The 12,848-nt window shown below is 41.8% G+C and overlaps 3 protein-coding genes across 13 annotated transcripts; all 3 read left to right on the forward strand.

The window, feature by feature from the left end:
• The first annotated feature begins 82 nt into the window (after nt 1-82).
• On the forward strand, nt 83-7,617 carry LOC124480576 (forkhead box protein P1-B-like). Of its 10 annotated transcripts, none has more exons than XM_047040043.1 (16): nt 83-260; nt 1,626-1,818; nt 3,600-3,731; nt 3,862-3,951; nt 4,082-4,205; nt 4,328-4,457; nt 4,591-4,695; nt 4,857-4,944; nt 5,033-5,110; nt 5,309-5,513; nt 5,617-5,693; nt 5,805-5,906; nt 6,030-6,157; nt 6,307-6,352; nt 6,495-6,646; nt 6,764-7,617. In XM_047040043.1, exons 2-16 carry the CDS (start codon nt 1,807-1,809, stop codon nt 6,939-6,941), a joined length of 1,647 nt encoding a protein of 548 aa, XP_046895999.1. In that variant the 5' UTR covers nt 83-260; nt 1,626-1,806; the 3' UTR covers nt 6,942-7,617. The 10 variants fall into 10 exon arrangements, with proteins under 10 accessions (XP_046895999.1, XP_046895991.1, XP_046895995.1 ...); XM_047040035.1 differs by having other exon boundaries at nt 1,626-1,783; XM_047040039.1 differs by having other exon boundaries at nt 1,626-1,783; nt 4,085-4,205.
• A 722-nt stretch (nt 7,618-8,339) lies between these two features.
• LOC124480932 (myoD family inhibitor domain-containing protein 2-like) lies at nt 8,340-9,835 on the forward strand. Its single transcript, XM_047040608.1, has 3 exons — nt 8,340-8,470; nt 9,021-9,254; nt 9,432-9,835. The coding sequence occupies exons 1-3, from the start codon at nt 8,392-8,394 to the stop codon at nt 9,689-9,691; spliced, it is 573 nt and encodes a 190-aa protein (XP_046896564.1). The 5' UTR covers nt 8,340-8,391; the 3' UTR covers nt 9,692-9,835.
• A 98-nt stretch (nt 9,836-9,933) lies between these two features.
• On the forward strand, nt 9,934-12,841 carry LOC124480781 (2-epi-5-epi-valiolone synthase). Of its 2 annotated transcripts, none has more exons than XM_047040378.1 (5): nt 9,934-10,209; nt 10,718-11,351; nt 11,870-12,109; nt 12,248-12,500; nt 12,625-12,841. In XM_047040378.1, exons 1-5 carry the CDS (start codon nt 10,100-10,102, stop codon nt 12,762-12,764), a joined length of 1,377 nt encoding a protein of 458 aa, XP_046896334.1. In that variant the 5' UTR covers nt 9,934-10,099; the 3' UTR covers nt 12,765-12,841. The 2 variants fall into 2 exon arrangements, with proteins under 2 accessions (XP_046896334.1, XP_046896336.1); XM_047040380.1 differs by having other exon boundaries at nt 12,251-12,500.
• The last annotated feature ends 7 nt before the right edge of the window (nt 12,842-12,848 follow it).

Here is a 12,848-nt window from a genome sequence, read left to right on the forward strand (position 1 = left end):
CATTATAGATATCTTGCGATTAAGGTCTAACATTCTCTCCGCCTACTACAACGGGTTGCAAACTGGGTTTCAATCAAGCTCAGTCAGACGCTAGTTGATCGTACAGCATCTTGTTGTTGGCTAGCTTGCTAGCTAGCAATTAGTCGGAAACTATTGTATCTACAGCTTGAGCTAGCCTAGCTAAGTTAGCCAGCTAGCAACCACAGCGAAAGTAGAAGAACAATTTGCTAGTATTTATAACTAGCACAACTGTTTATCCGGTGAGCTAATGTATTATTCACGTGCGACAGGGGGCTTTTAAACGCAGTGATACAGTACTGTAGTGAAAGTTAGCTAACTGTCTATCTTAGACTGTGTACAGTACAATACTGTGCTAAGTTAAGTAGGGATCTCTCACGTTTGTTTGTTGCACGGGCGGGGACAAGTCAGGTCTGTTGCGACTTCCAAAATGTAACTATAGGTTGGTAGCTAGGTAGGTGAGTAGATTAATATGTGTGTGATGGAAAGGCATTGTCCCAAAATATGATTACGATGTAGTCTAAGCTTAGCTTAGCGTGGCTAGCAATACAAGCGTTGCTGTTGGGAATGAGAAACAGTCAGCTAACTACTAAAGATAGCCTTGAAAATACTAGTAGACATCTAGTCATGTTACTAGTTACTCTACAAGTTGTTGTAATTAATTAGCTAAATACTGTGCAGTCAGCCAGCTACAAACAATGCTTTCGTTCTCTGCCCTACAAACACAGGTAGGCTACAGGTACAGGTCTACTTCAGGTATAGTATAGTACAGTAGCAGACAATTATAGCTAGAGCTAATATAATAACACCGTTTTATTGTTGTGCCCTTTTTGAAATGTCATTAAGATATGGTTGACAATCCCTGATCAAATACAGTAATCGCTTGGACATGCGTTTGTTAGAAACAGACCTGTGTGTACTGTATTAGGTTCCAGTTGTCAGATGTTCAAATTTCTCAGTGTTACGCTAGTACTGATGAAAACCCAAGGCCTTAGTGTAAGTGGCTTTGGCGTTGTTTTTAAGGCAATCCCAAAATTATCATTTTGATTCAAGCATAATTTGGATCAGGGCAGATAAACACAAACTATGTGGATGTTAACTTGTAAAATACAATTAAATTATTGTAGTGTTTGATCAAATTTCGTCCAGTTTCGCAATTATTTCAATTCTCTTTACATTGTGCCAGCACTAGCAGAGACTGGGTGTGCTACCTGTTTATCACACCACCTGGGTTATTAGTAAATGGCTTAAGAAGGAATGTGTTTGCTCATAAACACCAGCTCAGAGCCTCTTTGTTTACTGTAGCCATGGCAGCAATCAGTTAGCCCAGAGGGACTGTTTACTCTGTAAACAAACCTTCAGTAATTCAGTTAAAATTGTAAAAGCACTGCGACCAAGCTCTGTAGAAAATATTGTCATTTGATCTGCATCACATGGCTATCGAGATCAATGTAAGAGCATTTAGCATTGCTGTATTGATTATAAAAAGTTTTTTTGATGGATCTCTTAACGCTAAGAAAATGTAGGCCTCAGTCAAAAATACTCAGCAATCCTAGTTTTTTTTATCTTGTCCAACTGCTGAAGGATGTTGTTGGTCTGTTCCTCAGGTCAGCAAGTCCAGATGCATGAGTCTGGGTCAGATCAGACCACTAACAGCAGTCCAGTTAATCAGACGGAGAATGGGACCAGTAAGAATGATAATTGGATGAGCAGGCAAACTCTATCTCAACAGGCATCTGGGGCTGATTGCCCTCAGCAACACCAGGTTATCACCCTTACACTGTCACGATGCTTCAACCGGTTTGCATAATATTACATTTTAATAGAAACAATTGATTAGGCTGTGCCAATGGATGAGAGTCTGAGTCTGTTTTATGTAATTGTTTTTCTAACACAGCATACAGGTTATGTACTTTACACCCCAAAATATAGCAGTCTGTTACTTTAACTTTTCATGCAGGCCATCTTTCTCTTCCTTAAAACACCCTCGGCGTGTCTGTGCAATGCTCTTGTTTTTCTTGTGATGGAGAGAACACAGAGCTGGGGAAGGGGGTTGGTGTGGGGTTGGGGGTGTAGCTAGCTAGCTGCCTCAGTGGGGGAGGGGTCCAGCTAGAGGAGGAATGTGTCTGATTGGTTGGATTTGTTTATGCATACAGCACAACAACACAAGTAGGCTACACTGTCAGATTGCTAGGCAGTGCGACACTGTTCACAGATCTCTCGACTAGCCAGACCTCGCCTTTATTTTGCAGACAACCTCTATAAATGGACATTATCAGGTTTGTCACAATAATGGTTATGAAGCCTAATGTTTTAATGGAAATTATTGTATTAATTTGTTGAATTTTGTTATTTTTATGTTTGTGACAGCAGTTGTGGGTTTGAATATAATATTCATCATAATTAAATAGCTTCAGATGACACTGCATGCTTTTTAAAAATCATGTTTTTGTTTATCTTAGTCAAAATACGTAAGGAGGCAGAAATGGCGGTTGTTGATCATTTAGATTTATTTTAAAACACATAATTTCTTTGATTACCGGTAATAGGCTAGTTGTAGTCTTTTTATATTGTCTTGGAATACACATCTTCCTTTTCCCAAAACATATAAGTGTTTAGGCTACTTCATGTATGTGTCTTTGTTGACAATAACAACAACAAGTGATGTTTAGACTTGTCTGCTGTCATGGTAACAGGGATTAGCTTTTTGTCTTGTTGGTGTTCATAACAAAAATACAGAAACCAACAGCTAGAGCTGAAGGATCATTTCATTTGTATAGACTATATTGTATAGTCCACTGTGTTTCTTCAAAATCTGTGTTTCGGTTTATCTTCATCAACCTTTATGGTGGTGTGTGAAATAGGCCAATAGCACAGTGAGAAGCCTTATCTAAAAAGCTTAGGAGGTAGTAAATGATTGTCCCTCATACAATGTATTGTAGCGTGGCTCTGTTGTAAACAGATTCAATTATGATTGATGGTTATTTCTTCTTAGTATTTTCAGATTCAATGACACACTATTTTTCTTGATATGAGTTGTAACACTGGAGGCTTTATTGGAGCAGCCCCTCCTGTACTAGTGCATAGAAAGGACAAACTAACAAGGCAATCCACTATTTTTGTTAGCTTTAAGCCTCTGTAACTTCTGCCAGCAGTTTGTTTACCCCATCCAAAACAGACCCAGCCTTGAGAGGGAACTGTTTGTGTCTGGTTAAAGCTTAATTAAAATGCAATCCTGAGTTCTATTTTTGCAAACATGCCCAGTATCCCAGCTTATACATTATTTATATATCTATGTGACTTTGATTATTCTGTTTAAGTTCACTGTAAACATCCCCAGAGCTGGAAGTGTTTGACAGGGAGATGGAGGGGCGAGTGCTTGGTGCCCAGTGGTGAATGTTTGTGCATTTCTGTGCAATTCCTTGGTAGGCATAATGTTTCCACTGTAGTTGTTTGACTGCAAGAGATTTCAACAAGAACCCCAGTGCTGTGTCGTCAGAAGTTGAACTCTACACTGCAGCGGTGTAGTACTGCGCTTCTTGGGACTAATCCAAAATCCTAATCCTCCACCTGTGTTCCAGTTCCCAGTGTCAGTGTCGATGATGACCCCTCCAGTCGAGTCTCTACAGCAGCAGATCCTCCAGCAGCAGCTCCTCAGCCCTCAGCAGCTCCAGATCCTGCTTCAGCAGCAGAAAGCACTCATGTTACACCAGGTAAGAATGATACCAGCAAAAGAGAACAGCAGTCTGACTACATTAAAAAAGCATAATTAGAATGGTCTTTGGTCAGATTTTCTATGTTGATAACTTTTATATGGAATTAAGATCATTCTTTTTTTTGCAGCAGCAAATCCAAGAGCTCTTTAAGAAACAGCAGGACCAAGTCAGTGTCCAGCTTCTAGAACAGAAGCACTCTGGGACCTCCAGTCAAGAGGTAAACTGCACTGGCATCCAGGGAAGGCAATGCTTTTCTCTTGCTGGGACACTTATAGGAGAACTGAGCTTCTGTAGGTCTTTGTACATGACCAGAAATGTCTGTGTGTTTGTGCTCTCCTCCCCCACAGCAGCTGGCAGCCCAGCAGGTTGTTCTCCAGCAGCAGCTCTTCCAGGTCCAGCAGCAGCACCTGCTCAGTCTGCAGAGGCAGGGCCTGCTGTCCGTCCTGCCCATCAGCCCCTCCACAACCCAGGGTACATCACTCCCACTATCTCTCTCCTTTTGTCCAGGTTTGGTTTCTGCCTCACCTTTTACTGCCATTTTATCAGCAATAGGACTGACTGGTAAAACCTACTACCTGCATCTGTGATTGCAGGGTGTGAAAATGGCACCAAGTCATCTTCTGATGGAGAGATATCCTCCCTTCTTCAGAAGAGTCAGCCTCACAGCCAGCAGTCCACCACTAATGGACATCATGGGTTGAACACCCTAAAAAAGATTGACAGGTGTGTTCTGTTTTCATAGCTGATCTTGGTGGCTAGAACTTTCTGTGTCAAATTATGGAATATCATCCACATTTTCTTGTTGAAATGACTCTCGCTGTGTGTGGGCATTGTGCTTGGTTGTGTGTGGCTACAGCTCTCTGGAAGAATTTGCCCAGAACACACATCCTCTCTATGGACATGGCATGTGTAAATGGCCAGGCTGTGAAACTGTCTTTGGAGACTTTCAGGCATTTCTTAAGTAAGTTGCCAACGTTAAGTAAGGCCTGCAAATTGTAACAACACTGCCCTTTAACTATACTGCCCTCTTGTGTTCTCTTATCCATAAGCAAGTGTTCTGACAGCAGATCACATTTGAAAACCATCACCTTGTGTTCCATTCTCTGTAACGTTTGTCCCCAGACACCTGAACAGTGAGCATACGCTGGATGACAAGAGCACCGCACAGTGTCGTGTCCAGATGCAGGTTGTCCAACAGTTGGAATTGCAGGTAAACCTGGGTACAATGTTTTTAGCCAATTTACACCTTGTGTAGGCAAAGTTTTCTTTCACAATTTATGTTGTTCTCCCTTCTGCAGTTAAAAAAAGACAAAGAGCGACTACAGGCAATGATGGCTCACCTGAAATCCACTGAACCAAAACCAGCTGTGCAACCAGTAAGTCTGTGGACTTGTTATGGCCTCCATAGCTTGGCTTTTAGTAAATAACAGCCTACTACATTCCTCGGGGTTGAGGATTCCTTAAAGGAAGTACAACTTAATAAGTGCAACTGATATGAATCTATGAATCTTTGTGCACAGTAAAGTGATCGACAAACTAAAAACGTTATCCTGTTCCTGTTTTTACTGTTCCAGGTGAATATTGTTCCCAGTGTGTCCTTCCCCCAAGCCACATTTCCTATAGTCCCTCCTCTCATGAGCTTGTCTCAGAGTGCCACCACACCCTCCACACCCCTCACACCCCTGTCAGAGTCGTCTGTGGTCACCCCCAACAGCCCTTTTGGCGGTAGCCCGGGATGCAGACGATACTCAGACAAGCACAGCAAGCCTATAAGTCAAGGTGAGTTGGCAACCAACAAATGTTTGTTGTTTGCTGCAGAGGAAAGCAACAACATTGCTCATCAGTCGTCATGGGTAAAACAATGAGGTTTGATCTCTTACAGATATTGTTCCAAATAAAGAGTTCTACCTTCGCACTGAGGTTAGACCTCCATATACATACGCTTCGCTCATAAGACAGGTAAAGGAACCTCCATTCATTTCCTTGTCATTTTATCTAAACATTTGACTTTTTGAAAATATCAGAGATACTTCAGTACTCTTTACTGGTTGTTTTTCTCTCATTTCCCAGGCAATATTTGAGTCACCTCACAAACAGCTAACACTAAATGAAATCTATAATTGGTTCACACGGACCTTTGCATACTTCAGACGCAATGCAGCTACTTGGAAGGTAAGCTTCTCCTTAATTTTTTTTTTAATAAGAATGGATAATGAATGAACTATTGAATATTCTTGACATGAACCCCTGTAGTTGACATGCCTTTATTCCGTTTTTACCGCCCCGATCCTGCAGAATGCTGTGAGACACAATCTCAGCCTCCACAAGTGTTTTGTGCGTCTAGAGAACGTGAAGGGAGCTGTTTGGACCGTTGATGAAATTGAGTTTCATAGGAGACGGCCTCAGAAATCAACTGGCAGTGGGTAGGCGCAATATAACAGAGCCCTCCAGCATAGCCTATCCATGTTCAGACTTCTTTTCGACACCTCAGACAGTACACATGGCTTGTTAGTGCTGATTAGTATCAGTGTGTTTGCGTCAGACATGAATGTGTATGCATTTGTTACTGTAGGTCTTCCTCCCTGAAGAACATTCAAAACTCTGCGTCTACTGCTCAAGTAAGTGAAAATGATCAGTGCATTCTATGCTCCTTCATCTCCAGCCAAACAGCATTGGTAAACTTGATTTAACCTACCTAATGGGAAAAGGGGATTTCAATCGAGTGTGTATTATAATACCAACAAACTGTGTACTGTTCAGGCTCCAGCTCATCTGTACGACCCAGCCTCTATGGGATGCATCCCTCTCAGTGCCTTGTCCCTGGTGCTGAAGGAGGAGATGAAAGAAGCTCTCTGCTACGGAGCTGGATCCCAGGGTGACAGCAGTGCAGAACACTCTCCTCTGCAAGCCACGTGAGTCTCCCATCTCATGTCGTCGAACGTCGTCGGAGCCTATGAGAGATACTCTTTTCATTTGACTGCAGTTGTTTCTTTTTTGTCTGATTTTGTCATCCGTTTGTCTCTAACCAGTGTCAAAGCCGAGCAGGAAGAGGAAGAGATCTGTGAGAGCTTTCCGCCTGAATCTCCTGACAGTACAGATGAGCACAGTCCCAGCCCAGGAGTGGACCACGGTGAAGAGGACCACAGTGAAGAAGCTGGCAGTCCAGGGAAGCAAAGACTACAGCTGGACCACGTGCCTTCTCTCTGACCAACATTTTCACAGCAAAACTTCCACTCTGACAGCTAGAATATATTAAGCCTAATGGCCCACTAAACTCCAACACAACACATTTCCCCTTGAGAAAAGACTTTATCACAGTTTAAGGATTTTTTGTTTGTTTCAGTGTAGTATGTAATATCAGAAGACAGTAGCGCATGAAACAATAAAGAATCAATTTTGTCCTACGCAGAGATGGTAAGCTTTATGTTACAGCCTCAAGTAATATATATATTTGTGTTATTTCGAATGTAGAAAAAATTTAGTAGAATAACCAAAGTAAAGGGAATATTCATGGTCGGCACCTTGTGTTGTCTGATATCCCTTTAAACTATTCACACTATGCTGCATCTCGAGTGGCAGATAGGATTTTTTCCACGTGTGATGAAACTAATGACTGAATAAATGTACATGGTTGATTTACAAACACAAATATATACACTGCCAGCAAATAAGATTGATGTGTATTTATTAAAGCTGAATCACAAAAAGACAACTTAACCTATCTGGTGAGATGGCATTATTTATGTACTATTTGTTTCCTTTCACTACCCCAAACGTTGTTCAATGTGGGATTTTTGAATTTGTAACCTCCTTTGACAATTTATAAGACACATTATCATGATTGTACGCCTATGTCAATGAATAAAACACTAGGATAAATGTGTAGGCTTTTTGTGATGACTAAGAGTGAAAAATGTCATCCATTATCCATCCAGTGTATAGGAGCAGACTGACGCGGACTGACATGACTGTTATCAGTGTGATATAAGCCTCACTTCTGTGAGTCAGTGGTTAAGAGGCTGTAATGGATGGAGTGTACAATCAAACAACCAGATCTGGCAGAACAACTATCTACGCTGTATTCTACGGTATCCCCAACTGTAGACCAATCGTATTAAATAAACCAGTCATAATAGTATGGGTCAACATACTCCAGATGTCAGTGTATTGTGACGTGTGGATAGGATGTATTGACTAGTCGTTAATGAGTAGTTAGCGGTCAAAGATAAGTCAAGATAGGATACTGCCTTATTAATCTCCAGGCCGGAAAATGGGGGTGTGACGGCAGCAGAGAGACAAGTGAAAAATAGAGTTAAAATGTAACTATGTAACCATAATAAAAATAAATGTTCATCAAGTTGAAAAGTATCAGGCTGGAAGTATAGAATCCAGTCAACAATACATAGTGTAGTTCAGTATAGACCCATTTATTGTGCATATTGTTTATTCTCTAAATACGTTTGTGGATTGCATCATTACTATAATAATTTAGTTTTTATAAAAAATGGTCATCTGTCACCCTATTGGTCAGGATCCATGTGGGGTGTGTTCATGTTAGCAGCAGTGGTCTATGAACATCTGGGCTTCAAACAAGATATCGTTTTCTAGTGTTGGATGCTTGTGCCTCTATGGACTGATACATCTTTACAGTTATCAGATGTCAACACAATCAAAAACCGCTCCAGAAGAATCGGATTATTTCAATGCCAGAAATGATAAGAGCCCTTTAATTGAAGGTAAGTTATTTCAATAGTCTCGCTATTGTGTGCTGGAAAGCTTGTTGTTTTATTGAGGCAGGTCTATGAGTGATGCATACAGGGCAACGAGGAGTTTATTTTATTTATATGTCTGAAAAGTGATCACAGATAACCATACGGATGCATAAATATACCAACAGATACAAAATACATACAAAATTGACACATTTCACTGATGTACCTCTGTGCTTTGAAGAGCATGTACTTTGACATGTTGATGTGCAACGGAGGAAACAGGATCTCTGTAAGAGGAGACAATCGATAAACACTTCTCATTAAACCTACAGGGGTCATTGTGCCTCCATTACAGCCCTTTACTTTAGTCCTCGCCTCCCTGACATTATAAGAGTTTTAAAAATAATTATGTTGGGAGATAGTAATGACATGGCTGATTACTTTGAAATAATGATGATGGTGGCTAATGATAGATAGTTTTTTAGTCACCATGAATTAGATAAATTGCTTGGGCACACTTAAATTTAGCTAGTATGCTTTGGAAGTCAGAAGTTGTCTGTGTTTGTTTCTGAAGGAGACATGTCTCCTCCGGTCCAACCCAGAGTGAAGAGCAAGGTTGTTGTCAGTGGAGTGCGCCGCCTGAGCACCATATCAGAACAGGATGCAGACAAGGTGGACACAGATCTCCATTACCAGGTTCCCCTGGGAGGCAATGGATGGGATGAATCCAGTTTTTCCCTGTGTTCTGACAAGTACAACATCAGCAGTGGCCTCTTCTCCTTGGATTCCCACCAGCCTGACTCAGGAGGTACCATGTCTCCTCTCACCATCTTAATTGCAATATTGTGTCTCTCATATGTCTGTTATCTATGCATTACATGTATTGAAGTTTTATGTAAACTCATTTTGTTTTGGTTCCCATATCCAACACTTGAATCTCCAAAAATATATACGCATCATACATTTTCTTTGTTCATTTTCCCAGATGACTGTGCAGCTATCTTGTTGGAGTGCCTCTACTGTCGCTTCTGTGACTTGTTGGCCATGCTGCCAGACACCTGTGAGAGGGCAGTGGGCCGCTGTTTCCCCTTCCTCAAGTACAGGAAGGCTGCCAGTGAGCAGGAGAAAGGAGGAGATTGCTGCAGCTGCAGCCTGAAGCTGGATTGTGGCTGCTGCAGTGCTTGTCAGGAGACCTCTGAGCTCCTGGAGCTGGCCATGGAGATCTCTGAAGTCTGCTTTCGCTGAGTTTGCTGTGTGTTATTATTGTATTTTCTTGTATCATTACGTTTTAACAATAATTATGGGATAGTATGTAGTATCCAGAGCACTTAAAATTCCCAATTGTATTTCTTATTGACTGACAATTGTTTTATGATTAAATTCTCATAAAACAACTTATACTGAGTGTGAATTGTCATCTTTATTACACCATGGATAAAACTATGCTCAGATTTGAAGAGCCCGAGCATCTGAAAACTATATTTGGCTCCTCTCTCAACTTTTGTTACCATCAGTCAAGCTTCAAGACTCTCTCAAACCTTTCCATGATCCTCGTCTTTATTCTTGTTGTAAAGTTATTTGAAGTTATCTGAAAAGTTACGAATTTCTCAAGAAAGTACAGACAGCATACACTCTATCAACAAAAGTCGTGATATGGCTGCTGTGTATCCAGGAATAGAGTTCAGTTTACAGCAAGTGGATGGGACATGGACTCGACAAGTGGGACAGTGTGAGAAGGTGGGCCGGGTTTCAGCTTCAAAAATGTAAGTAGCCAGTTTATATTATGTATATTAGTTGAACAGTTGGAGATGTTATACACTGTGTAACATCCCATTGGTAACATCATGACAAAAAGGTGTTTTTTAATTTGGAATCTGTTTACACCAAAAACTATTGGTTTACTGAACATATTATTTTATATTATTAATTTATTAGTTAAGATTTTGTACAAAAGCATTGAGGACTAAAATCTTTCAGAAATTATGTACAATAGTAAACATGCGTGACAAGCAGTTGCATGGGTTATATTTGTGTCTTGAAAAGGGCAGTGTGGAATATCTTTCTATTTTCGTCCCAGCTGTCATTTTAGTTGTGCAGTGGTCATAGTAGAGCAATAAAAAAACTGTAAACCCATTCTGCAGGCCTTCTTTAAGTAATAATTCAAGTGGATCAAAATATATCCTTTACTGCATCCTTGCCTATACATATACAGTTACTGTTGAACAAAAAAACATTATTCTCTGTTGTGTTATCTTTCCAATGGATCCTCAGCTTTGAGAGAAAGTCAGAACACGGACACACCTGGACAGTGGTCAGCCCTATTGTGTTCACCTACAGGGTTATCCAGTGTCACAACCTTCTGGATGTGGGGAATGACACCCTATTATGGGGTCATATAGGGGACCAAGAGGAACTCAAGGCAATCAGGAGAAACTCCCAGCCTATAAGGCGCTTTGTTGCCATTGATGAGACTGTCAATCAGCTTTATGGCTTGCAGATCACCCAATACTTTGAGGCCAAAAAAGTTGTTTGCAGAATACTCTCTCTGCCAACCACGGAGGAGAATAAATCTATGGAACTGGTGACCAAGGTCCTGGAGGAGGTCCACAGGTTTGGGATTGACAGACGCTCTGAGCCTATCATAGCCATTGGTGGAGGGGTGTGCTTGGACGTGGTTGGTTTAGCAGCGTCTCTGTACCGCAGACGGACGCCCTACATTCGCATACCGACCACTCTGCTTGCTTACATTGACGCCAGTGTAGGGGCAAAAACCGGAGTGAACTTTGCGAATGGAAAGAACAAGATTGGTAGTTACATCCCTCCTATTGCCACATTTTTGGATCGTTCCTTCATCCAAACAATTCCACGCCGCCAGATCTCTAATGGGATGGCAGAAATGTTAAAGGTACACATCACTGCCTGAACATGCATGTGACAAGAGTAGAGTGTAGAGGACTAAAGCAGTATATGCATGATGTTGTATTCCTAAAATGACCTAAATGTGATGATTGACAAACATAATCCTCAAAACAATCGATAGAGTGGCTTTCCAGAAACACCGCCGAGCATCTAGGTCAGTGTTTCCCAACTTTTTCAGTCATGGCACCCTTAAAAAAGTTTCTACATTTTGCGGCACCCCCCACCTTGAGCTGAGCGTGCCCACTAATGTCAGTCAACTTATCCAGCTGCAAAGAAAATTTGTTGAAGGACTTTTACATGGCACCCCTGCTCTAGTCAGACGGCACCCCAGGGTGCAGCGGCACCTCGGTTGGGAAACACTGATCTAGGTAATGGTACATGCAACCTTTCTAGGCTCTGCATTTACAGCAACCTAAAACCCACTCTCGGACAACTCACATCAAGATATAATTGCGATGTGTAACTGCTGTGTAAAGCCTAACTGCAAGATCCTGTGTGACACAGATGGCCCTGATGAAACATCACGGTCTGTTTGAGATCCTGGAGAAGGAGGGTAGAAAGCTGCTGGACTCCAGGTTCCAGTCCTCTGATAGGACCAGCCTTGACGACCATGAGGATGATGCCTCTGTATCCACACGTATTGCCATAGAAACAATGCTGGAGGAGCTGGCTCCCAACCTGTGGGAGGATGACCTGGACAGGCTGGTGGATTTTGGTCACCTGATCAGTCCGGAGTTGGAGATGGTGAAGTCAATAACTAATGTTTTAGGAGTGTGTTGAAGGAAACACCTCGCCTAGGATATGTTAATACATTTACAAATGTATAAGAAAAGTATATCTATGCAACTGACACTAGTTGACACTATTTGTCCTGTTTTACAGAAGGTGTTGCCTGCATTGCTCCATGGGGAGGCTGTGAACATTGACATGTCCCTCATGGTGTACATAGCCCACCAGAGGGGGCTGCTGACAGTGGAGGAGAAGGCCAGAATAACTCAGTGTATGCTGGGCCTGGAGCTGCCTGTGTGGCACCAGGAATGTAGTCTGGCCCTGGTGCAGAGGGCTCTGGGGAACCGCCTAAAGCATTCGGCAGGCTCTATGAGGATGCCCCTACCCACAGGGCTGGGGTGTGCAGGTCTGAACAGGAACACCTTTCAGTGGCAGACAACACAGTCCTATCAAACAGAATGTTATACCTGTTTCTGGTTTGCTGTTTCAGTTGACACATTTGAATTCTTTCTGTTTTCTCGTATGAACAGAAATCTTCCACACTATCAGCGATGATGTCTTGTGCCAGGCTTTCCAGAGATGGAGTGATGAACTTGGTGTAAGACAACAAAACATAAACACCAATAGTCCTAGCGAGGAGTTCCAAAGAGATGACCACACTAGGAGATGATAACTAAAAGGTTAAGATTAGTTTGCAGTGTTAATGTTATGTGTACTGGTCTTTTGAATTATTACATAAAGCGAATCAAACTCT

Source organism: Hypomesus transpacificus, chromosome 18, assembly GCF_021917145.1.
Source record: "Hypomesus transpacificus isolate Combined female chromosome 18, fHypTra1, whole genome shotgun sequence".
NCBI lineage: Eukaryota > Metazoa > Chordata > Actinopteri > Osmeriformes > Osmeridae > Hypomesus > Hypomesus transpacificus.

Bases quoted from the DNA above. Each gene is read 5' to 3' on its own strand.
- LOC124480932 (XM_047040608.1), top strand. From the start codon at position 8,392: ATGTCAACACAATCAAAAACCGCTCCAGAAGAATCGGATTATTTCAAT. The intron at 8,471-9,020 runs GTAAGTTATTTC...TTGTTTCTGAAG, and splicing joins TAAGAGCCCTTTAATTGAAG to GAGACATGTCTCCTCCGGTC. The intron at 9,255-9,431 runs GTACCATGTCTC...TCATTTTCCCAG, and splicing joins CCACCAGCCTGACTCAGGAG to ATGACTGTGCAGCTATCTTG.
- LOC124480781 (XM_047040378.1), top strand. From the start codon at position 10,100: ATGGCTGCTGTGTATCCAGGAATAGAGTTCAGTTTACAGCAAGTGGAT. The intron at 11,352-11,869 runs GTACACATCACT...TGTGTGACACAG, and splicing joins GGATGGCAGAAATGTTAAAG to ATGGCCCTGATGAAACATCA. The intron at 12,501-12,624 runs GTCTGAACAGGA...TCGTATGAACAG, and splicing joins CACAGGGCTGGGGTGTGCAG to AAATCTTCCACACTATCAGC.
- LOC124480576 (XM_047040035.1), top strand. From the start codon at position 1,640: ATGCATGAGTCTGGGTCAGATCAGACCACTAACAGCAGTCCAGTTAAT. The intron at 1,784-3,599 runs GTTATCACCCTT...CCTGTGTTCCAG, and splicing joins ATTGCCCTCAGCAACACCAG to TTCCCAGTGTCAGTGTCGAT. The intron at 4,945-5,032 runs GTAAACCTGGGT...TCCCTTCTGCAG, and splicing joins TCCAACAGTTGGAATTGCAG to TTAAAAAAAGACAAAGAGCG.